This window comes from Fundulus heteroclitus, chromosome 4 (assembly GCF_011125445.2).
Source record: "Fundulus heteroclitus isolate FHET01 chromosome 4, MU-UCD_Fhet_4.1, whole genome shotgun sequence".
NCBI lineage: Eukaryota > Metazoa > Chordata > Actinopteri > Cyprinodontiformes > Fundulidae > Fundulus > Fundulus heteroclitus.
In genome coordinates this window covers 11484967-11510548 of record NC_046364.1, presented here as the reverse complement: position 1 = coordinate 11510548, position 25582 = coordinate 11484967, and the positions used below count along the sequence as shown (strand labels likewise).

The window sequence follows — 25582 nt, the reverse complement described above, 5'->3', positions numbered from 1 at the left end:
GTGTCTAAAGTGATTTGACAGAGCTACTCAGAAAAACTGCAAAAACTTGAGGTGAACCCCCTGCTGGGGTGAAAAAGATAGGTTTCTATTAAGAAAGCAAAAACAATCAGAGGTAATTGTTTAGTTTTTCTTCTGTGATAGAGGCTTTAACCAGGATTTGTTTTGGCTCTTTCGTTTCTTCACACTGAAAATAAAGAATTATGGCAAGATACAGGTTACGTAGTTGCCTATATGAATAAAAAAAATACAAGTAAAACCAATTGATGATGTTTCAAGTCCTGTTTTTTAATTCAACAAGTTTAATCAAGCTCCAGAGATTCGTATCTTAGTGTTCCATTAAAAATAATTTAATATTGCGTGTCTATGTGTGTGTGTGTGTGTGTGTGTGTGTGTGTGTTCGTGTGTGTTTGTTTGTGTGCGCTTCAACCAAACTATGTTTTCCTGAAGACAGTGGGAAAACCCCTCAAATGGGACTGCCTTAAGAATACAAAACTATCCAATCAGGGCTCAAGAGAAACGGTAAACGGCCAATGTCTGATGGAGAGTGACGTGACGTCATGCCATACCAACGGTGAGGTCGTCTGCTGTAAATGATAAATGTAGTCTGTATATGCTGCGTTGTAGCGTATTGTTTCACGTATTTTTCACGCGGTACGACTATTTAAATGCTTTTGGTCCGCTCTAGGTGGTGGCAGTCCTCTGCCCGTGGCCTTGACAGTTCCCACGGCTAACTTTAGGCTGACGCTCAGCTGTTTTGAACGCTAGCATTAGCTAGCAGGCGGCAGAGCTAGCAGAGGTTATAACATGTGTCTAGAAGCCGCTTTCTAACCGTGATGGGCGTATGACATGATCTGTCAGTCATCCGTAGCCTCTGCGTAACCTGCCTCGTCTCAAAGGTAAGTCGTCTGTCCTGCTTACATCGGTTATGAATGGCTTGTTTGGCGCATTTTAGCCATTTCCCTCTTGAAAAGGGGGGGCTTTGACTGACAGTTTCTGCCTGGTGATACACTCCTGTGTTAGTTGTCAAGGGAAAACGTTTTTAAAAAAACCAACCCGACTTTGGTCTCGCTAAGCTTTTCTGATCGACAGCATAAATGGATGTCATGGAGCGAGGGCTTTCCCCGTTTCGGGTTTGAAAATAGCTGAAGTTGCGAAAAAATGTTGCTCCTCGATCCTGTGCGTCGCGACGACAGCGAGGGAACGATTTTGTCCAGATGCTGTGACAGTTGTAAACAAACGAACACGCTTCAGTAAATACCAGTGTTTTTTTTTTTTTTTTTTAAAGTAGATCTTGCTGTCATCCGTGAAAGAAATGACGGACGCGGTACAGTAGATATGCGACAGCATCATATCTGAGACGTGATCGGGGGAAATCCACCGCGCTGCTGTTAGCCTTGCCATGCGTGACACACACACGCACAAATTCAGCCGTCTGCTCCCCCGTCTATATTTAGTACTTTCAAGTGTGTAGATCTGAGTAATTACACACGAGGTGCTGCTGTGAGGGGCTTGACACAGGGGCGACTGGGCTGCACGGAGGGACTATAAACCCCAGGAATTAAACTGGATGTCAGATTTGTCAAAAAATATTCATTCACCAGCCACCTCAATAGGTAGGTACAGCTTGATAGGACTGAGCCGGAGCCTCTTCTCCCTTCAAAACTGCCTTAATTCTTCTTCAAGTTGTCGGACATATTCCTCATACATTCTGGTCAACATTGATATGCTATAATGTGAAACGTATTCCCCCTCACCCATCCAAATAATAAAAATCAGGTGTTCCGATCCCTCCCACGGGTGTATAAAATCAAGCACCATGGCATGCAGACTGTTTCTACATTTGTGAAAGAAAAGGTCGCTCTCAGTAGCGAGGTGGGATCCAGCGTGGTTCTGTGATGGGATGCCACCTGTGCAACGGGTCCCGTCGTGAAATTCCTCACTCCTAAATATGCCACAGTCAGCTGCCAGTGGTGTTATAACGAAGTAGGAGCGACTGGGAACAACAGCAACTCAGCCACAAAGTGGTAGGCCCGGTTGCAGCGGGGGCAGCGGATGGTAAGGCGCATAGTGCACAGAGGTCACCAACCTTCTGGAGAGTCATTTGCTTCAGACCTCCAAACTTCATGTGGCCTTCAGGTTAGCTCAAGAAGAGGGCATAGAGAGCTTCATTTAAAGGATTTCCATTTTTGAGCAGCTGAATCCAAGCTATACATCACCAAGTGCAATGCAATGTGTTGCAGGCACTGGTATAAAGGATGCTGCCACAGTCTGGAGATGGTACCTTCCTCCTCCAACATGATTGTGCCCAAAGAAAGATCCACAAGAACATTAATGAGAGTGTTTGGTACAGATGACCTTGAATGGCCCTACTTAGACTCCTAATCTCAACCTGATAGAATCCCTTTGGGAGGAATAAGAGCGGAGACTGAGAGACAGGCTTTCTCATCCAACATCTGTGTATAACCTCACAAATGTGCTTCTGGGAGACTGGTCAGCAATTCCCATAGATACACTCCAAAGCCTTCTGGATAGCCTTTCCCAGAAGAGTTGAAGGTGGTATAGCTGATAAGGGTGGACCAATGTCATTCTGACGCCTATGGATTAAGAATTGGATATCACTTAAAGCAGCACAGTGTAACTTTTAGTTGCTAGATACACCAGACGTGTAACTTCCAGGTTTAGTTTTCCTGAAGTAGGGCTGGACGATAATTTAATAACAATATATATCGATCAATAGACGTATATCGATGATAGAAAAAAGGGTCAATAAAAAGGTCAATAGAATAACAGTTTTCCTTCCTTTTGCATTCTAGCTTATCATGTAGGTTAATGTTACAGTCATTACATCCTCCCAACCAATCACTAACGCAGACCCAAAAACCAAGCCCCGCCCCCTTCAAAGAGTTCAGAGAGCACGTGTTCTTTTTTCTTTTTTAAAAGCTTGCAGTTTGGGTAAAAAGTTGATTGAATAAAGGGTTGAGTTTGAATTCAGTGCTTGTGTGTTCTGTATCTAAAAATAGGTCGCTAAGCAACAGCATAAAATGGTCAGAGCTGCTCTTAAAATATATGTTTTGAACCTGTTGATAATTATCAATATTGATCAATATAAGTTCTATTTTATCGATATACTTTTTTTCTATATTCTATTTTCTATATCGTCCAGCCCTACCCTAAAGGCCACTGGCAACACTGCAGTTTCACAAACTTAAACAGTCTCCCACCGTGTTTTGGAATCTGATAGCAGACAACTTTGGACCAGCAGCTTGAAAAGTCATGGAGTTACTTGTAAACACAAGGCCCCATTCACCCCTCTAGATAAAATCCCACATCAGAGAGCCAAAAATATGCCTGATCAGCTAAGTGTCATATCTGTTTTATTTTGTTGTCACAGCAGTCTGAGCTCAGACTGGGTCATGTGACCTATAGCGGCGCTAAAGGTCACAAGAACCATTCGGTGACGGTTCCTCTCAAGTTACATGGACAGGTTTTTGAGGAGGGCAGCCCACATGAAGCATCGTTATGCTCCGTTAAGATCTGGTGACTCTGGGGGTCACTGCAATGCAGTTACCTTGTTGTGATGTTAAAAAAAAAAAACTGTTTGAAATTATTTAAGGTTGGATGATCAGCTTTGTGTTAACAAGCAAATCACCGGGTTTACAGAATAAAACAACTTCACATTACGGTTTATAATTCTTAATTGAGGATATGATTGTTTTGACCCCGATAGTCAATCGACATTATTTAGAATAGTAAGATTTTGTTCCCAATAATGCTCCTCAGCGTTTTACAGCCAAGTAATCTGTACTCGTGTATTTTTGCCTTGGCAAAGCTGAAACAATAGCTTTCCTCTCTTCTGTGTTTTAAATTTCAGAACGCTCTGCATCTTTGATTCTCTGTTGTGTCAGTAAACCATTTGTTTTGCAAACTGCAAAACGATGCAGCCTTGCATGCAGGGAATCCACCCATTTAGGTTTAGTGCTTTTACTCAGTAAAAAGATTAAAGACAACTTAGGTTTTTTTTATGCGACGTGTTGGATTCTCTTGTTAATTTAATTTCAGCTTTTTCCAAGGATTTAAATTTATTCTGTTGAATTTTCCTGCTAAGCTTCAGGTGATTTATCTGAGTAAAGCAACAGTTATTGAGTCTTCTTTCCTTGTTAATTTCAGACCACCAGTCAAGCTCGTCTTGGCGCTGGGCCCCCAGTCTGCCATGCAGCCATGAGCTCTCCCCTGTGGAACCCGGACAGGCCTAGCGGGGGCTTCAGGGAGGACTGGCGCTTCTACATGGTCATGAAGGAATGCACCGTGGAGAAGCCCGCCCAAAAGACCCTGAGGATTCCCAGGGGTAGCCTTGGCCAGGCCTGCCAGGAGCGCAACAGCCTGGGCCGAACGCTGCCCCCATGTAAGGGCAAGAAGAGCATCCGCATCCTGGACCAGACCAACTTGGTGCTGAGCCTGGACGAGCGGGACGTCGTGGAGCTGGACGAGAAGCTGGCCGAGCTGCTGTTCCCGATCACCAACTGCGAGGAGCGCTGCAACTTGCTCTGCGACGAGGAGCGCCTCGAACGCGTCCGAGACATCGACTGTGGCTCCAAGGTGCGCGTGCAGCTGCGCTCTGGGGACGAACCTCTGCCCGGAGTGGTCCGCTTCAAAGGCTCGCTGCTTCCCGACAGAGCCCTCTCCGGGATCTGGTTTGGAGTGGAGCTCCTGGTGAGAACTAGACTTTCTCTAATAGATGTAAAGGGAGGAAAAAAAACAAAACAAGCGTGTTTAAATAACTAAATGTGTACAGAAGTGAAAACCTAAAATCAAAAGCATCCAGATAAGTAAAGGAGCATGTAGAAAAAATATGTAAATTTCCGATTGAACCACCAGCGCAGATGTTGAGCAAAATTAGATTCAAAGAGAACCGCTCCTCATCGGTAGAGAAATAATGTGGTTTTCTAACTGTTGATGTTATATTTTAAGATTAGTGAAAGTAGGAACTTGTACTTATAAAGAAAAGATGCTCATATTTCCATAATGTCCACTAATATCTTGGTACTTTATTCATTTGTTTTTATTTTTCCTCTGAACCAAAAGCTAGACCCCTAGCATCAACCTTATAGGTTTACCACAATAAATTATAATATTGTTGAAAAGTCTATAATTTTCACTAACTAAATAACACTTAACACAAACACAGTGATGTAGTTGACATATTCAAGCATTTATTTCGGCTAATGTTCTAGATCATTGCTTACAGCTAACGTATTTCTAAAAATGTATTTCTTATAAAATTAATATTTGCATAACATCAGTTTTAAAACCTCCGACAGGATTAAAGATTTACAGAAATAAACTCTTTATTTATATTACTCAGTTTGTACTGAATCTGTCATATGAATCAAATTTGTCTTAGTTATATTATTGAATTAAATAAACTTTTCAGTGATAGTCTGATTATTCAGCTGCACCTATGAGGGGATACTTCAGATTAGGGCTGGACAATTTATTGCATTTGCAATATAATCACAATAAAAAAAAAAAAAAAGCACAACTTCCAAATCGCAGAGGTCTGCAATTTTTGGCTACGTAACAATTAATTGATCAGACGCGTCCTTTAAAGTGAGTTTGCCTCCACATGGAAGGGAAGAGAGTTGCAGCAGTGAGATAATCTAATTTTATTACTTGTTTTAGAGTTTATATAATCAACACTTTTTTACCAGAAACATTCAGGAATATCACCATAGCATTAAGTACCGGTCAAACTGTTTAATACATAGACTTTTTTGTTGCACTTTATGTTCAACAAGGATTGATGCCCAAATCAACAAAATAAGAATGTTCTGATTAATAAAAAAAAGAATTCAGTTCAATTTCTTGTTGTAAACAGTCCTTGTTTACAAACATCTTTATCTACAGGCCACTTTTGTTGCTTGCGGTTAATGCAGAGAAAAGTCTAAATGAAATCGCAATCATGGTTTAAATAATTTGCAAGCTTGATTTTTGGCAAAATCGCACAGCCCTACTTCAGATTTATGAAATGAGGTTCTGTGAAGTTCTAACTTGTAGTGGACTATGTCAAATCCCAGTGAGTTGGTGAAAAACTGAAGGCCTCCTTAGGGTGGTGGATGGCTAAACATATGTTCATTTTGTAACTAGAAGTCAGGTTTTCGCAGTTCCTAGTCAGAAATAATTTACAAGAACATCCCTTGAAGTTGTAGTTCTGACTGGGGAAGTCAGAGGCAACAGAGCAGCCCCGATTTCAGTATTGAATATCGCTGCTGCGCATATAAAATGTAGTTAAAGTTACAGGAATGTTACTGATTATTGTTAATTGTTGTATATTTTTATCTTCTTCTTGGTTGTCATGTACCGGTACAGCACTTTGGTTTTTAAAGCACTTTATAAATAAATGATGATGAATGTTCTCTGGTCTGCTGTTTTGCCAAACAGGGAAGTGACACATGACACATTTCTCTAAACAAGGGCTGAACTGTCCCCTAATTGCCCTTCTTGGCTTTGCCCTAATTTTCCAGAGTTTTACATTTTTGTACCGTGACAAATCTTACACGTTGACATGATAATGCTGTTAAGCTGATCGACCTAGAAGAAGACCTAGAAAAGCACAAGGATGTTGTTTTTTTTGAAGCCATTGCTCCGATGACAGCTTGTCAAAATCCAAACGGCGCTCTTGGCGGACTTTAAAGCGCCGTGAAGATGAAGTAGATAAGAGTTATTAATACAGCCGCGTCAAACCAATATAAGACAACCATCTGTTATGAAACTGCCGATAATTAATTTACGTTAATGTAGCATTGTTCTTACTGGTGGGAAAGTTTTCACTTTGATTTTTTATTTTTTATTTTTTTATATAAATATAAATCAGCTAAAACAGTCTGATTGTATTTCTTCACTTTTCCATACAAGTTTACGTCTTTCAACCACAGAGAAGGGAACGATTCACAGAACCTCACTGAACCTTTAAAACAAACAAATGGAAAACCTTTTAAACGTTACGGGGGCTGTATAACAGCACTAAGCTGTACTGCAGAGTTTGAACAAAGAGCTGGATAATTAGATTGGGATTGCTTTTTCAGTCAAAGTGTCAAATGCCTTTTTTGTACATTATATCTGTGTTTGAACATCAGAAAAAGATTGCTTGTTTCTTTCCGGTAATTTTTATCCAGATTATTGTCTGAAAGTTTATTAAATGTAAGGTGTTTTTTTTTTTTTTTATCTCACAGGTTTCGCTTTCTTTTAGCGTTTTGACTGACGTAAGCAAATGATTGCAGCAGACCGAGTCTTTGCGTATAATCTCATCACTAAATCTAAATCCCGGATGTGATGCTATTCGTTATCACCCAGATAACCAGTACTGTAAAAAAGATACAAGGCGTTGCCTCTGGCAGCAAAATGTATTTTATTCCAAGTCCAGCTCAAGTGTTTATGTTTATTGTCACGTCTCGCACTGAATCGCGTCTGATTGTCTGTCCCTCTGTGCCCCAGGAGGAGGGTCGCGGCCAGGGTTTCACAGAGGGCTCCTACCAGGGTCGGCAGCTCTTCCGCTGTGAGGAAGAGTGCGGCGTGTTCGTGGCGTTGGACAAGCTCGAACTCTGGGAGGACGACGACGACGAAAGCCTGGGCCAGCTGGAGGTGAATCAGGTTCGCCTGGAGGACGACCAGGACTACCCTCCGCTGGAGATCAACTCGAGGGTGGTGCTGAGGGAGGAGCCCGAGAGAGGAACAGTCATTTTTTGTGACCTGCTGCCAGGGAATGAGAGCCTGGGCTACTACGTGGGCGTTGACATGGTAAGTACGGCTCCAGTCAAATTAGACGCTGCACCTGCTATTTTAAATCTAGACAGGAGTGGGTTCAAACGTGAAACCCGGGAGGTTTTTAAATTCGTGCGGCCAAAAGGGTTTTGTAATCGTGAGCAGCTTAGTGGGCAGGTTTGAGCACAGATACGAGGGATATGACTTCAGTTCCACTTTGCTCTCAATGAACACATTTTAAGTTCAAATGTATAAAGAGGGAAATCTTTTTTTTACAAAAATATGTATATATGCATTGTTTAAAAAAAAAAAAGAGGAAGATATGGTTGCATTGTTGCAAATAAGCCTGGAATTGATCTGGGTACCACACAGCGGTACCCAGATCATGTGCTACATGTAAACTAGCATGTAGCTAGACAGTGAAGGTGCAAATCTCATTATTAAGATTATTATCATTAATGCAATTAACATTATTCAATATTAATAATCTTATTCATTAAGATAATAATCATAATTTTGTATGTGTTCATCATATTGATAATGGGTTAAGAAAGACAACAAATCTCATTAATATGAACACTGTTTAGCTGCAAAGTCTTTTCTGTCATACCATTCCCAAAGTTAAAAGCACTTATACTAAGATACTAGAGAACACACTGAAGTGTCCAAGGTTTCTCCTGCTGTTTGGAGCTTAGAGTGCATGTCATGAACCTCATTCATTAAATAATTAACTTCAATTTAGATTACAAAAATGTAAAACTGCATTTATTTTTCAAATATGACATTGTCAGTATATTATTTGTTCTATAGTCCTGTGTTGCAGCATATCAATAATTAATTTTAATCAGTCTGCCTTACCCATTAAAGGTCAGTGTGGGGGACGAACACTGCTGTTGAGGTGGTAAATTCTCAATAGCGGCTGGGTTGAAGCAGTGGTTAACCAATCAGCTGTGGGGGTCTATCTGATGTTTCATAGTAGCAGTTTAAATCATACTGCGGTGAACTGTAGCAGGGGAAATATTAAATGTCTCAATATTTGCATATATTGTTAAGTAACCAATTGAATCTTTTTATTATTTTGACATTTAATAGTTGTGTACGTAAGAAATTGTTGTCACAATATAATGTTAGATATACATATTTCATTTATTTAAAGCTTTCAATGATACTTTATTCAAATCATGACATTTAAAGATTTGTCTAACCAATAATTCTACTTAAATCTACTTGATTCGCCTAACTAATCAATAAGCTAATGTCAGCTTGTTATTAGGGATGCACCACTATGGAAATTTGGGTAGATAACCAATATTAATATTGCTGTTATAGCTGATAAGTGATATTTACCATTATTAAATACATTATATCTGCTTTAGTTAAACACCCCACAATCCTACGCTGGATCACATGTCCAAACAAAAGCCACATGGCCGAGCCCCTCCCCTTCCCTTCCTGATAGACAAACGTCAACAAGACAGAAACAAACATCTATTGTTTAAATATGGCCCAGATTTACCAAAATCTAGTTAGTTAAGAAATTAACTAGCATTGGCCGACGGTGATGTTGATATATCGTTCATCCCTACTTGTTTTTGTGTTTCTCTGTAAAGAGCAACATGGCTGCAAAGTGAAATATTCTGTGCAATGCTTACTTGAAAATGACGACTAAATCGAGTGTTTATTCTATTTTAGAATTGTATGCATGAAGATAACAGATGTAATATATGCCATTATTATAGCTGTGATTCTATTTATAGAATCAGAGTAATCGTTGCTCTTCTAAAAAAAAAAAAGCTTCTTTCAGACATTTTAAGTTTTGTGAAAACATCACAGAAAATAGGGTATTTTTTTTTTCATCAAACCTCCATTCTGACGGATAAAGTTAGTTTTTTTCCTGTAATCTTTCAGGAAAACATGTTGGAAGTTGCTTCGGTTATAGTGTGTGTCCTCTTGTCTCGTCATCACGACATAATACGACATATTGTGGTATTGGGTAGCGGTTAATGATAAATTATTGCCGTAGATGCACTAAATTCAGCCGTTTGAATGTATTTTTTTTGACTTGTTGGTCGGGATCTGTGGCTAATGTGGCGTTGTGCTTGTAGTGAGATTGAAACATAACTGAGGCATTTGACTACCGATCGTTAGCAGCAACAGCAGCTGCAGAGGCAGCCCACTCAGTGCATCTGAGCCTCCCACACAAAGACAAGTCAGTCACGCGGGGAGTGAGGTAAAGACTTGGAGCTGTATGACCCAACAGCATGGCAAAGGGCCAGCTGGGAGCTGAGGAGAGCCCACTGCTCTGCCTCACTGTGCGTCCAGCCTCGCCCTGCCTTCTCTCGCTAGCCGCTCCGGACTCAACCTTATTCCAGATAGTCCTCTGGAGCCGAATCCTAAATTCGAGCCCGAGGAGGAGTAACGGCAAGGTTCTGCCTGGAGCTTATAAAAGGAAGGACCTGAGTTGGAAGATCTGCTATTTAAGTGGTCAGGAGGAGTTAAATAGTTTAAAGAACGATAGCACGGAGGCTCAAGAGACAGCATCTCTCCTAGGTCGTGCAACAAGACAACTGGCCTCGCTGGCCATCAGAACTGAGGGGATTGTGCCGCCAACAAAAGTGCATCAGCGTCACAGTGGCGAGGAGCATCCGAGAGCATTCCAACGTGTTCATGTCTCCCAACTTTTTCAGGACAATCCTATCGGGGACTGGGATGGCATGATCGAAGGGAAGCTGGTGTGTAATTTTGCCAGTTTGGAGCACACTCGACTTGTCCGCATCGGTGACGTAATGCCAGGTGAGTCACGGTGTCTGTGTCGCCGTTTTTCACTCCATGTCTGGGCTGCTGGAACTTTTAGTTTCTGGAAACATTTAGCTGTCCCTCCCTCGGACGAGCACCGAGCTCCTTCTGAGCGGTCTGAGTTTGTGTTTGGCTTGCAGCGGGAACAGAGAGCCTATTGTGGTGATGGCTCTCTTGTTTTTGAAAGTCAAGTGAGATACTCTGGCTCTTTGTTCTCCACAGTGGCATGTTGATTTGCTTATGCATGTTTTCCGCCATTTTTTCTTGAGAAATACACAGAACTGTAAGTACTGATGTAAATTTATGACATTTCTCAAGTTTCAAACTCTGCAACTAAACTTAGTGAATTTTATCACCAAATAGAGCTCTTTAAGCTTTCTTGGAACAAATTTTGGTTTAACATAGTTTAAATATTTGTATGTGTAGCTAACAAAAGGATGAGTTTTGGAGCTTTCTTTGGATACTTCACAGACCAAAAAGACGAGAAACCCTGGCTTCACTCACGTTGTAGTGTTGTGGCTCTAATTGGATTTTTTTTCGATGCAGAATATTCCATGCAGGACCAAAGGCTGCCGAAGCACAGTTTTGCCCCCAGAGGGAACGACAAATCATCCTCTGGCCAAAGCAAACCAAAGAGCAAAGGTACAGCACCGATGTTATGATGCTAAGCAACATTTTCACAGTTTTATTTTTTTTTTGTGTTGCTAATCCTTTAAGGCGCCCAAACATATTCAGCTTTTCCTTGTAAAAGTGAACTTCTTATTGCTTTGCCCCAGTTCTAGAGACTTTTACAAATCTCTTTATAGTTACAGACTAGTCTTAACAGTAACTTTTACATAACATTTCGTGGGGAGTCTTTCTAAAAACAAGAATATGAGGTGTTAGTAGATGCAAATGCAGCACTTCTTAATTGTGATCTCCTTTGTTCTAAAGGTTGGAAGTAGTTTTGTAAATCTTTCTGTTGGATTCATTTCTCTTTGTTAGCTGTTGAAACGTCTTCAGCTTCGCGCTGACCAGCGGTGCACCTGCACATTAAACCCTTCTCCTGTTCTTCTCCCCCCTCATGTACTTGCGTTACTTGCAGGATTAGCTCATCAGTGTGGCGGTAGAAGCAAGTCTGAGTTTTACTATACTTTAAATGGCAGCTCTCTTGATCCCCCAGCCCAGCCCAAATCCAAAAGCACATGGTACATAGATGAAGGTAAAACTCTTGAGATGTTGGTCGTCTCATTGGCAAGCTCCTGTTCACCACAGGCTGCGTACTGACCCGTTCCACTGAGGCCTGCTTAAATAAGTTCTGTTCGTTTGCTGAGCTACCTTTACACTATAATGACACATTCACTCTGGTACAGTTGGTGTTCTTTATTGATACAGAATTGATACAGATTTAAAATTAATTTATTCAAACCCACAATTCTGTCAGGCAGTAGACAGCAGACTGGCAGCATTTCATGCTGTTGACTTAACATGTTAGACTTCTTTTTACCCACTGAGTAGCTTCCAAATAAAGCTGTTGTGCTCTAGTTTGCTGTTTTTACTATGGTATTTAATGTAAACTATATCGCTGACCTTGTAAACTTATTCATAGCTCTTGAAATCGATAATTTTGTCACATTGGAACTAAGTTTAAGTACTTTATTGGTGTTTTATGTCCTAGATCAAGACAATGTCGTGCATACCAGCAATGTAGTCTTTAGCAAGGCAGAAATACTATGTATATTAAATATATATTATCACTTATGCCTATTGTTTATCTTCTCAGTAAGTTACAATAAAACCAGTATTTGAGAATGATCAAACATACTCATAAAAAACAAGTTACTATTCCCCTACAGTGCTCTTCTATTAGTGTACGCAATACAAGTTGATATTCCTAAAATATTATTGCTTATTTATTTAACTTGTTTATAAAGTATTAGCTGTAAAAGACTTTTGGTTTTGACTGCTCCAGTGTAAGTGTTCAAATTGCAAAGTAAGAAGTCTGAGTAGGCGGTATATTTCTGAGTATTGTCTCTGACTTGTCGGCTGGCATTTATAGAAACAAAAGTGTATTTGCTATAAGATTATTGACTTAAATCCTTCAGACAACAGCACTAGAATTAATGTGTCCTAAAAATCTTGGGACAAAACTAACAAACATAGTTTTTTTTTTTCTTACTTTATTTATAGTTGAAGAATTGGATTTTCCTGCAAAATTATGCATCGGTTTTGTGTTCGGCATTTACTGCAAAAAATTACGCCCTCCATTTTGCACAAGGGGGAACTCATTTGTTTTATTGCAGGAGCAACAAATGTTAACTGCACAAACTTGAAGTAAATGTGTGCAACTGAGAGAGTTGGCAGTGAAGAAACGGGTCAGTAGGTTTTTGCAGGAGCTTGCTATGTAGACTTTTCCACTCGTCTTGTCCTTCATCATCATTTTAGTGTTATTTTGTTTCAGTATGACGCAACAATGGGTGTTGCTAAAGACTTTCCATAATGCTCAGGGTTGCAAAAGACTTCTCACTTCTTCACACACCTTATTTTTTTTATTTTGCTGTAGTTCATTTTTTTGTGGTAGTATTTGCATGCCTGAGTATTTGTAAAAGCTTTAGTTTCTGGGATCATAATTGATTGGTTCTTTCAGCATCACGCCTCACCGATTTTTTTTTTTGTGTTTTTGTTTCAGTGGTGTTTGCACACAGTTTGGATTCTTTTGTTGTGTTTGAACTGTCCGCTTCATGTAATTACCCGTGTCTTCCAGCTGTAAATAAGCTTTTCCCCCCCCCCCCTCCATCTTATCATCTTGATAAATTGACAATTTTCTTCTTGAAACTTAACCGACAAAATTACAAGAGTGATAAAATGTGAGATTAGCCCAACAACTCTCACTGTGTGTTCATATACTGCACACGTGGTTGTAGTGTTCCCATTTAAAAAAAGTTAAAAACGCAAGGTGTGCAAGTTTTTCAGCTTTAGGTTGTGATATCTCTCTGACTATTTTGCAGAAATCAGGTCAGTCATGAATGCGGAAACGCTGTTTTTACAACTGCTTACTCATCCTGTAAATATGTGCTCATTTACATCTTGCAAACGGTCACCATCAGGGCAATATTGTCTACGAGTTTGGTTGCTTGTAGTTTTTATTATGAATTAAATTGAAGGAGCTGAAGATTTACATTTTTTTTAAAAAGTAAAGGAGCATTTTTACTATGTATAATGCTACTCACTCATAGGCTCACAGGTTTTAACATTGCATCACTAGCTTGTTAATATAGAATGCAAAAAGAAAACGTAAAATAAGAATGCTATGTTAGAGAGGTTTTAAACACACTTTCACAAATGTATTCATACCCCTATAACATTTTTACACATTCTGTCACGTTACAACCACAAAAAATAATATATTTTATTGCCATTTTATGTGAAAGTGCAGCCCAACCTAGTGCAAAACTGAGGTTGAATGAAAACAATACATGGTTTAAAGGAAATTTTTATTTGACATGGATTTTTGTTAAGCTCCCTAAGTGAAAAATCTCCCCACCCCACAGAAATAACAGCTCATTTTCTCTTTTTTGCTTTGTACATTATTTACACTTTAATGTCTTTTAGCATTAATTTCAAGTCTTGCCACAGACTCTTAATCAGATTTCAGCTGGACTTTGGTATAATTTGACAAGTAGATATGGTTTGATGTTTAGATCAAACATATTTATGTGTCAGATTATAGTTTAGATTCTAAAACATTTGGTTGTAGATGTAGATGTTGCTGCATGTTTAGCTGTGTTGTCTTGCTGGAAGGTGAACCTCCACCTCAGTGTCAGGGTTTTGTAGCCTCATGCAGGTTTCTTGTAAGAACTGAACAACTTTAACCAGCTTCTCTTCCGTTGGGGAAGAAAAATCTCCCCACATCTCCCCACATCAAGATGCTGCCAGTCTTCAATTAAGGCTAGATTTATGGAGTATATTGCTAATAGTTTTGGTATTGACAGATTCTCCCACCTGCTCTCTGGATCTCTGCTGCTCCTCCAAAGTTAGTGAGTAGGGCATGAATGGGCAGGTCTGTAGTTATAGTTTGTATTAAATGGTGGATCTTTATGGAGACGTGTTTTTTTTAAACCCAGAAAAACTTAATACTTACAGCTTTAGGGCTAATCCTATGTGTGTTTTTCTTGCCGTCCATGATGTTTGTTTTCTATTGTTCTCCAGTGGGCTTGAGATGCCTTCATAAAACAGCTGGATATATTTCAAGGCTTTTGCTTGCATTGGATTTTATTTTAGGATTATCAGAGCAAAGAGGGGCAAATATAAATGGAAGCCACAGTTTCCATTTCTTTAATTTTGTAAAACCATCTAGAATTTTAATTCAACTTCACAATGATGTTGCTACTTGTTGGTTTATCATAGAAAATCCCAATTAAATATATCAGTTTATGGATGTAATGTGACAAATATCAAATGGTTCAGTGGGATTAAGTCTTCTAGAAGGCGAATTATTCACATTTACTGTTGAATTTGCTAAGTTATTTTCTATGTAATGAAATTGGGGCTGCTGTGCTTAGACAACTAGACAAGTATGTGTATACTTTTTAAAAGTTTTCCTTAATTGTTTACAAAAGTTACAACAGCTTTGTGTGCACTGCAGTAGTACCTCTATGTGTGGCTGTCCCTTTAATTCAGTCAGTTCTGCTCCAGTCATTGGCTGGCTCTGTCTGCAATACTTAATCAAATCAAACAAGGTGGACCAAGTGTGTTATTACTCCCTAATGAGCTGGGTTATTCAAGATTTTTTTTAAAGACTTGTTTCTACCTTGTTCTAAAGTATCAAAGTAAGTAAAATTAAATGTTTTTCTTTTCTTTTTCACAAACTGCTGCTGCAGTGTGCAGGTGAAAGGCCCAGATTGACTCAAGAGCCGCTGAGTAGATATTGTAAGATATTGTAAGTCTTTAAAGAAAAAGGCTTCAGCCACATACTAACTGTAAATTGGGCAATTAATAATGCAAAAAATAGCTTAGTTTTAGTGCTGTGAAAAGTTACGTATAAATCTATGAGAAAAAAGAGACACAATTGTAATAAATGTACTTTCTGTGGTTGTTACTGTCAAATAAACACATCTTCCTCTGTAAGTCAGAATCAGGCTAAGTTCATAACCCAGTGTGGTCATTTCATGTCTTTCATTTCTTACCTGGAAATAAACCTTTAATCATTTTTTTTTTTTTTTTTTTTGTGAGATTTTATAATACAAAGCTTGCCATTGATTCTGGTTTAGCTCAACTGGATTTTATATGAGAGATTATGACCCTATACAAAACCAAAATAACTCTGAGGGACTTTTTAACATTTCTTCAAAGAATAACATCTCATTTCCTTAAATAGACTATTTTTTAGATTATACATATTTGCTCTGATCAAAATCAAAGTAGAAATGAAACCTCAGTAGAGTGGCAAAACAAAATCCCAGTGGGAGACTAAAAGACCAGTAACAAAGTAGGCAAAACGGGAAAGCTACCTAAATAAGCAGCAGCTTTCACAAGCGCACCATGTTAAATAATAAGTATAAATATACATATATGTTCCGTGTTCAAATGTTGCTGAGATGTCTGCTGATGTATAGTAACCACAAACAGCTATAAATTGGAGGCAACTGGACTGTCACCCAGTTTTTTGGATACATTTCAACAGCTATCCAGGAGTCTTTGAGTTTCAGCTGCTAGTGAATAGTAGCTCAAACGTTTCTGTAATCATCCCATCATCAAAACATAGATTTTCAGTTTCCTCCATACATCTCTGAGGTGGTAAAAACAGACTTTGCATCATGACCAAATGTAAAATTGTGCTTTCTGGCTTGTCACCGACAGTTGGAGAAGACCCCGCCAAGTCGCTCACTGACACCCCTCCTGAATTCAGCCAGTCTTCTCCGCCCTCCAGAGCCCCCCCATCCTCTTCTTCGCTGTCAAGCGACAACAAGTTCCACTCGCTGCCCTTCAGCCTGAACCGCAAGACCCCTGAGAACATAAGCCAGGGACCCATCTCGCTCTCCGTCGGGTCTGTAATGGGAGAGCAGCCTGAGCCCCCTTCGCCTGCTGCCCCTCCATCTCCGCGGCCTCCGACGCCTCCCCGGGGACAGCCAGGTCTGGAGGTGGGCTCCCTGGTGGAGGTGAAGGAAAATCCCCCTCTGTGTGGCGTAATCCGTTGGGTGGGCCTGCCTCCTGGCCTATTGGAGCCTTTGGCTGGACTGGAGCTGGTGAGACATCAAAGTAGTATAGATTAATATTAACCTTTTGTTTTGATCAGGGCCTTTTGTGTCGACACCCTTTGTCATCGTAAGCCTGTAGCTTATAGTTTGACAACTAGTAGTGACTGAACACAGCTTTTTCCTCCACACCCTACTAGAACCTGATCTGTAACTTTTTGTGAAAAAGGCGTCACACGTCGCGGTCTGTAAAAAGTAAAAATTGCAAAACAAAAAGGTGACAACCTGTGGTTTTATTGGGGATTTTTTTTATAAGTATTTTTCATCTAGGTGACCTCAGTTACTTCCTGCTTTCTCTTGTGGTTGCTTGGCAACTTTATGGTGATGAGGCTTAGGGAAGCCACAGCACCCAGCTTAAACGCGAACAAGCAAATTTCCCTAAATGCTTCACCTTTTCGGTCATCACTTTACTTCAGTAGCATTTTTTCTGCTCATCATTTTACGGCAAATGTGTACTTCTTTTAGAAACCGTTGGCTTTGTCCTAATTGACAAACGATTATATTACAGTCCACGCTTAAAGCAGTCCCTTCCACTGACGATATTTGCTGATCTGACCATTTTCTCTCAGGAAGAAGAGTGTCCCGGCTGCACTGATGGCACCTTCAAAGGGACTCGCTACTTCACCTGTCCACCCAAAAAAGCTCTGTTTGTGAAGCTCAGATGCTGCCGGCCTGACTCCCGCTTCCCCTCCTTGCACCATTCGTCCAACCCCATAGAGCGGTGCAACTCTATTGGTATCTAAGCTAGATCTAAGCTAGATAACACATGATCAAATCTATCATCCAAACAGTTTTTCTTCTAAAGTCGTTATGGTCACTGCTTGTGATTTTTGCAGCATTTGGGGGTTATTTGAGTGAGGTAGTGCATGAAAACACTCCTCCGCGTACAGAGAACGATGGTCTGGATGTCATGGTGGGCAAAAAGAAAGGCATTCAAGGCCACTACAATTCCTGCTACCTGGATTCCACTCTCTTCTGGTCAGTGGTCCTTCATTGTTACAGTAATTACATTTTTATGACCGTGTTTGTTAAACACGAAGGTGCACGCCGGCCAGTAATGTTGATTTCTAAAGTTAAGATTTTCTGCGCTCCGCAGTCTTTTCTCCTTCAGCTCTGTACTGGACACGGTCCTGCTGAGGCCGCGATCAAAGACCGACGTTGAGTATTACAGAGAGACTCAGGAGCTGCTACGCACAGAGATAGTCAATCCACTGCGCATGTAAGTATTTGTACTCCAACCGCTGCATTGTTGTGACCACAGCTACCCAGGATAAGTCTTAGACACGGGAAACTTTCTGCTTTTAACTTGCTTGTTGGTAAGAAAGCAATATTGTGCCTTGCAAAAATAATCATACACCTTCTAACTGTTTCACATTGTCATGTTACAATCAGCTTACGTCGGGTGGCACGGTTGCTTGCACTGTTTCCTTTCAGCAGGAAGGTCCTGGGTTTGAATCCCATCCTGGGGTCTTTGTGCATGAATGGGTCCTGTCCCAGCGTCTTCCCACAGCTCCAAAACATGACTGTAAAGTTTAATGGTTACACTAAATTGCCCTTAGGTCAAGTCTGACTAGCTTCCCTGTTCCTGCTGCAATAAATCATCCCAGCTGTTAGGAGCTGATTGCATGATCTGTGGAGCTAAATACAGGGTGCAGCAGACCAATGGGACTGAACATACAGCCAGTGCTACAATAGAAGGGTTTAGCTCTTTCATGTGTTGGATTGAGTTGGTCAAAGTCCAGACCTATATCCAATAGAATGGTAAAACCTGAATAATAAGTTCACGAGATGCTCCTCATCCAATTTGTTTGAGTTATGTTGCAAAAAGGCAACATTTTCAGTCTTTAGATTTGAAACGGTGACAAAAACATCGAAACAGTAAGGCTCTACAAAGCATAACTAACACTGTATATGCATAATGCGTTTCAGAATGTATTTTTTATAAAACATTTGAAAACTATATTGCATTTTATTTTCTACTTCCAAATGATGTTCTACTTTGTGTTCGTTCATCATATAAAATCCCACTAAAATGCATTGAACTTTTTGTTTCAGGCGTGAACAATTTCTAGGGGCATGAATACTTTTGCAAGGCACTGTCACAACCCAGTTCCAAAGACAGTGTAATTTGTATTTTAACTGTATTGGTAAACCTGAAATGCACGTGTGTCGGACGATTTACCTTGGCGCTGTCGTTGTCGTTCCCCAGACACGGCTACGTTTGTGCCACAAAAGTGATGAAGCTCAGGAGGATCCTCGAGAAAGTCGAAGCTGCCTCAGGATTTACTTCTGAAGAAAAAGGTTCAGTTTTTCCTTGAGATAATGCCCTGAATGCCCTACATGTAAAGAAGTTATTCTGATGACTGTCTAAATATAATGAGATTCTTAAAAATATATATTTTTTATTTTTAGAGACTCATCTAATTTGTGAAATTGTACATTTCAATTTGAAAATTTGACTGGAAATGCAGCTTTCTGTTTTAAATACCAAAGCGGAGCTATTCTGTGTAAACAGTAGATGGCAGCGTTGGTACATAAGTATGGCAACACACCTCAATGAAGTGCTTTTTTTGCTCTGCAGATCCTGAGGAGTTCCTTAATATCCTTTTTCACCACATACTGAGGGTGGATCCGCTGCTGAAACTAAGGTAAAGGGGAGCTGGCACTGAAAATGATGTAAAGTTTGTTGAAGTGTCATGTAATACCTGAAAGCAAAGAGAAGTAATGAAGACAATAGTGCTGTCATCACATAAAGGTAAACCAGTTAAACATGTTGGAATGGAAAATCCCGTCATACCATGTGCCTGTCATGGAGTTATGAACATGAGCTTAACTCCAAACTTTAAAAAGTTTGTCCCATGCGTCACATAATTCAGCCGTTTTTGAAATATGTAAATTTAAGCCCCCCTTACAGTTTCACTTGTGCTGCTGCATTCAGGCTGTGGCCCAGATAGAGAGAAGTGAGAGAACAGTGGTTCACTTCAGGATAATTTCTGCTATTGTGTTTCTTTTTTAATCTTACATGAGCTGAATTACCGGTTTAAACAGCTGTTCTTCTGCTTTATAGCTCGTTAAACCACATCTGAAACTTGCCCCTCTATGGAAACATTGTTCAAACTGATTGAGGAGGATAGGATTTACATTGACTTTGTTAATGTATATTTTATCTGAGGAGTCAGTCTTCAGGTATTATGCCTCGTGCTGTGTATTTTCAAAGGTTTATTTTTAAGTGGTAAACGTTTTTTCTTCTCCCACAGCTATATTTTGAGACGCTTGTAGTTGGATATTTGTTTTACTTCTACAGCCACTTTCTGCTTTTATATTCTCATTAACTAGCATGGAACAGGAAGAGCTTGAGGTGTGAAGATGAAGCTGCTCAAGTTGTACAAACAGGGTTCAGCGGAAGGATGTAAAACCTTTTTGCAACTTTTAAGATAACAGTCATTTAGTTTTTTTTTAATACTGCTAGAAACGGGTCTCGCTGTCTTAAAGGTGCTAACCTGCTAATCCGTTAACAATGGATATATGCTCACCATTGAGACTGACAACTCGATGAAAATCTGTGACAGGTGCATCTCAGTAAGTTTAATCATTTAAAGGTAGATTTATTTCATAACCCGTATAGATTCCTGACATGCAGAATTATTTATTTCAAGGGTTCCAAAGTTTAGTTTGTCATAAAATTACAATATTACAGAATATCAAATGAACAAAGGATTTCTGCTCTACACATTGATTGGGAACACTAGTCTGATAATTTAACAATACGCAACAGGCCTGATGTCTAATTTGAGACTTTGAATGACTTTGAATGGGGAAGGAGAAATTTCAGCAACATTAAAATAAAAAATAAAAAGAATAATAATAAAATATATATATATATATATATATATATATATATATATATATATATATATATATATATATATATATATATATATATATATATATATATATATATATATATATCCAGGTGTTGTATATGGTACATATATACTTAGTACTTGGTCGGGATTCCATTTTCAGGAATTACTGTGATCAGCCTGTGGCACTGCTGAGGTTTTACAGCCTATAGGTACTGTTATGGCTTCAGGCCATACGTTTTCAGGCCAGTCAGGTAAAGTTTTCAGGCCAGTCAAGTAAAGTGTTACTGTCTTCATTAAAGCCCATATTGGTTCTTCTGGCAAAATGAGCAGATTCCAATTCTTGCTGAAATCTGAAATCAGCATCTCCATAAAGCTTGTAAAGAGTGGGAAGCAGGAAGTGCTCTAAAATTTCCAGGTGTATGACTATACTGGCTTTGGACCTTTAATAAAATGGAGTGAACCAACACCAGCAGATGACATATTTCCCCAAATCATTACTGGCTGTGGAAACGTCACGCCTGACCTCAGGCATTTTGGTTTCTGTGTATTTCCAGATGAAATGCAAAAATGACTAGAATCTCATAACAGGACTCTAGACCACTGAGAAACTGTCAACCACATGTGAGATGCTTCTGATGTCTGGGTGGTGTAACACAAGATGGTGACCGTTGTAGACCGTGTCAGGGAAGTGCCTGTGTGTGGAGGCTCTTGAAACAAGGCAGTCCACATCCTGTCAATCTTCACCAAACTCTTGAAAGGACTTTTCTTCACAATTCTCTCAAGGCCACGTTTGTCCCCGTTTCTAGATCACCCTTCTCCATTCCCCGACACTTTTTCCTACCACTACACTTTCCAGTATTATGCTTGGACACAGCGCTCTCTGAACATCCACCTTCCTTAGCCATGATAGTTTGATCCTTCTTGAGGAGGGCGTCAGCAGTCGTCCCCATGACTGAGCAGGCCAAAACATAAAGCCCTTTATTTTTTTATTTTTTTTTATCCATCGTATGTGATTTAAAAAATTTTTAGAAACTGTTTTATGTTATTATTTGCTGTCAGCCATAAACCTCAAAATTAACATAAATAAATACTTGTGATGTTTCTGTGTATAATGTATGAGGGTCACTTTTCTAATTGAAGTACAAAAATAAATGAATGTTAATATCAATGATATTGAAGTGAGGTGCACCTGTAAAGGCAATACATATATAAGGGGGAAAAAAATGAACTTGACATTTTCTTTCGTCTTCCAGATCTGCAGGTCAGAAAGTCCAGGACTGTTACTTTTACCAAATCTTTATGGACAAGAAGGACAAGGTTGGAGTTCCAACCATCCAGCAGCTCCTGGAGTGGTCCTTCATAAACAGTGACTTGAAATTTGCTGAGGTAAGTAAATATTTATCAGGATGTTGACATTTCTGCATGATTCATTCCAGACGTGCTCGGAGTAAAATCATGGTTGTTTAATAAGATTTAAGATCTCAGCACCGGTTTATTATCATCCTCTGAAATTCTCCTTTTCTCCCTACCCCAAGGCTCCCTCTTGCCTTATCATCCAGATGCCACGCTTCGGCAAGGACTTCAAAATGTTCAACAAAATTTTTCCCTCCTTGGAGTTAGACATCACAGACCTTCTTGAAGACAGTGAGTTGTATTTTCTTTTTCTTTTCTTTTTTCCACTCTGCAGAGGTGATTCACAGCTGTGTGGCATTTGGTAATGAAATGCCTCTGGCCCGTCGCTGTCGCTCAGCTGAGACGGAAGAAACGCTTATTTTTCTTGCTTTTTCCAAGAACTTTTTTATTTTTTTTCAAAGAAGGATGTGTGCTGGGATGAAGGCTTGTGTTCTATCATTCATTCAGCTCCGAGGGAATGTCGCATCTGTGGAGGCCTGGCTCTCTACGAATGCAGAGACTGTTATGAGGACGGGGACATCACTGCTGGCAAGATTAAACAGTTCTGTGAAAAGTGCAATACACAGGTAAACAACAGAGAGCAGTGCTGCAACATCAGTCCACACCACTTGTCCAGTTGGTGGCGCTAAATCCAAAGAAATCGCGTTCTCTTGGAGAAAGCTCCTTGCTGCGGAGGACACGTTGCCACAGTAGATTGCAACTGTGTTTACTTATTATTATATTCCAATGGAACACATTGCATAAAGAATTTTATATCCGTAGATTTTTATTTTGAATGTTTTCTTAAAAACCTTTGATGTAATTTCTTTATTTTCTGTAATAAAAAATGACAGCGGTGCCTCTGCTCCTACTAATTTAGGTACACCTCCACCCCAGGAGGAAAGCCCATCGACACAACAAACTGTCCGTCCCCAAGGAGCTACAGGAAGGCGCGGGTCGTCAGGGAGGTTTTCCCCGCCAGCGGATGGAGCTGTTTGCTGTGCTGTGCATCGAAACCAGTCACTACGTGGCCTTCGTCAAGTACGGCAGCGCCGATTCTGCCTGGCTCTTCTTCGACAGCATGGCGGACCGCGATGGTGGGTGTGACCGTCGCACGGTGTTTGCTTTCTGGTCAAAATGAACTCTGAAAGGGAAGTAACTAAAGTAAGTTTTAAAAGAGGAGCCAGTTGTTATTCACTTTTTAGGAGGTCATCTGAGAACTGAAGCTGCAGCAAGGTAGCGTCATAATTTTGGACCGGCCATAAAAGGAAAATTCTACAAAAGACAAATAAGGTTCCAACAAGCAATGATTTTCAGATCAGCCCCTTTTAGTTGGAAATTGTCACAACAATCAAAATAAAATGGTTATACGTTAGATAATAGTTTAGATTTTTACTTGTTTTATGGTTCCAAACCTGTCCACGCTCAAGCAATTCATACTTGGTACTAAAAAAAGATATTTCAACCTTCCTAATATTTTGTATTCTTTAAGTTTGTTATTGAATCTGTTCCATAAATTAACTTTTGCTGCAGGATTTTTAATGTAAAATTTTCCTTCGGATGTCTGAAATCCTACTGCATCTGGAAAGTTTAATGTATTTGAGAAAAGGTTCATTCGTTATGAGTCTCGCTTTTTAAATGTCTTGCTTTCTAAATAGATGTAAAACATTACTGATCTAGTTCTCCAAGCCTCTAACAGTCAGTGTTAAACCTCATGTTGCAGGAGGCCAGAACGGTTTCAACATACCGCAGGTGTCTCCCTGTCCTGAAGTGGAAGCCTACCTGAAAATGACCCCAGAGGAGCTGCACACCTTAGACCCCAAGAGCATCCAGGGTCAGGCGCGACGTCTGCTCTGCGACGCCTACATGTGCATGTATCAGAGCCCAACCATGAGCCTTTACAAGTAGAGTCCTCTCCCTAAAGCCTCCGCCTTTCATCCTCTGCCACTCCATCTCCACTTCCTCAGCCCGGAGGTTCAGAGAAAGACCAGAACTTTTAACGGCCGAACGAATAGAAGCGAAGCCGTCTGCCAGCGGGTGGCGCAGTCTGGAGTAACGCTCTCCCTCAGTGCCGGCTCATTTCTGGAAGTCAGGGAGATGGACGAGAAGGGAGAAGCCTATTTGCACTGTGCATTAGTTTTAAAGTGTTGTGTTCTTCATGTCGTTCCTATGTAGCTTTCATGTGTCTCACAGCTGAGCGTCGGCAGTGGTTAATGAAGCCGAAGTAGGCATTATGAGAATTCCCTCCCTGTTTAGGGAGGATGGAGACGATGGGCGGCAGGGCGCGCTGCATCGCGAAGGCTGACTAAACATGTGCAAGAAAAACAAGCGAAGCCTGCGGGAGGACCTTGCTCACCTCATTTACCTTAAGAAAAGAGGAGTCCTGCTATTCTAAATCACTGTAAAACATGGGAGCTTTCCATATCGCACATTAAGGAAGCAACACAGTGTGGAAAACCTCACCCAGCCTCTATGTGCTGTTCTAAAAACCTTGTGCAAAATCTCTTAGTAGCATAGATTTCTCCGGGTAGTAACAGTATAGATGTCAACTGGGTGTGCAGTCGCATTATGACCATGCTATTCTGCTCTCTGTGAACTGGTTTACATATTTCCACGTCATCCGTAAGAAATGTCCTTCGGTGTATGATTTTTCAGAATAGGACGCAGCCTTCGTGAAAGTATTGTGCTTTTGCCACAAATTTCAGCACCTTTCCGCCATCTCCAAGTGGACCTATCAGGAAGCGTTGAAGTTTTTTTTTTTTTTTTCCCTTATACTCTCCCATTCGAAGTCACACTGAGCGCTAATTTGTTGGTTGGGAGACATCCGAGTTTTGTTACAGCATACAAATTTGCTCCTCTGCTGTAGCGCTAAAGAATGGCCTGCATTGCTAATGCAGAGTAGGTGGCAGATAAATGCATGAAAGGAGACTCGTACAATGGCTTCTATTGTAAAGGCTCCTTGGTGGACCGCTCTGTGCATTCATAGGGTCAATGAGGTGAAAAACTGGAGAAGTCTGGCTGTTTTTCTTCCAAGTCGAGAGCGTGCGGTGTGAAAAAAAAAAAAAAAAATGCAGTGTCTCGCTCTTTGTGTTAACGAGGAAGTCTGAATTATGTTTTATGTTTACAAAGCCTTTTCTCCCGTCTACTGCCTGTCCTGGCAGGTCTGATTTTCAACAGAAGCAAAGTATTGACTCCTGCTGCCTTTTTAATGAAAGTGTGACGTGTGATCCTTCCAGCCTGGCCCTAAATAACAGAACAGATCTGATCAAATATTATTTATTAAACTCTAATTGTAACAAATTCAGACAAAAAGAAACAGGGTTGACAATGTTGGGTACTCTTTGTCCACTTTCACTGTATATTTAAGCGAGTGTTTGTACTTTATGTTGTCTTATAGCAACTACTGATTGTTAACAGGGACTCAATTATCAGTTAACAAAGAACGGGAAATGAAGAGGCACAATGGGTGTAATCTTGGAACACCATATATCTGTGTATTTAAATAAGACATTTTATTAAAGAAATAAAACTGAGAAA

The 25582-nt window shown here is 40.1% G+C and overlaps 1 protein-coding gene across 2 annotated transcripts; it reads left to right on the top strand.

Annotated features, from left to right (window-relative positions):
* Positions 1-552: 552 nt before the first annotated feature.
* On the top strand, positions 553-25582 carry cylda (cylindromatosis (turban tumor syndrome), a). Of its 2 annotated transcripts, XM_036136047.1 has the most exons (17): positions 553-896; positions 4168-4710; positions 7492-7794; positions 10446-10551; positions 11101-11196; positions 11639-11755; positions 16393-16778; positions 17357-17522; positions 17624-17765; positions 17884-18006; positions 18997-19088; positions 19369-19435; positions 21907-22039; positions 22189-22297; positions 22514-22632; positions 22926-23142; positions 23769-25582. In XM_036136047.1, the coding sequence occupies exons 2-17, from the start codon at positions 4219-4221 to the stop codon at positions 23951-23953; spliced, it is 2853 nt and encodes a 950-aa protein (XP_035991940.1). In that variant the 5' UTR covers positions 553-896; positions 4168-4218; the 3' UTR covers positions 23954-25582. The 2 variants fall into 2 exon arrangements, with proteins under 2 accessions (XP_035991940.1, XP_035991941.1); XM_036136048.1 differs by lacking the exon at positions 11639-11755.

Coding starts and splice junctions, on each gene's coding strand:
- cylda (XM_036136047.1), top strand. CDS start 4,219: ATGAGCTCTCCCCTGTGGAACCCGGACAGGCCTAGCGGGGGCTTCAGG. Junction 4,711..7,491: donor GGTTTGGAGTGGAGCTCCTG/GTGAGAACTAGA, acceptor TCTGTGCCCCAG/GAGGAGGGTCGCGGCCAGGG. Junction 7,795..10,445: donor ACTACGTGGGCGTTGACATG/GTAAGTACGGCT, acceptor CAACTTTTTCAG/GACAATCCTATCGGGGACTG.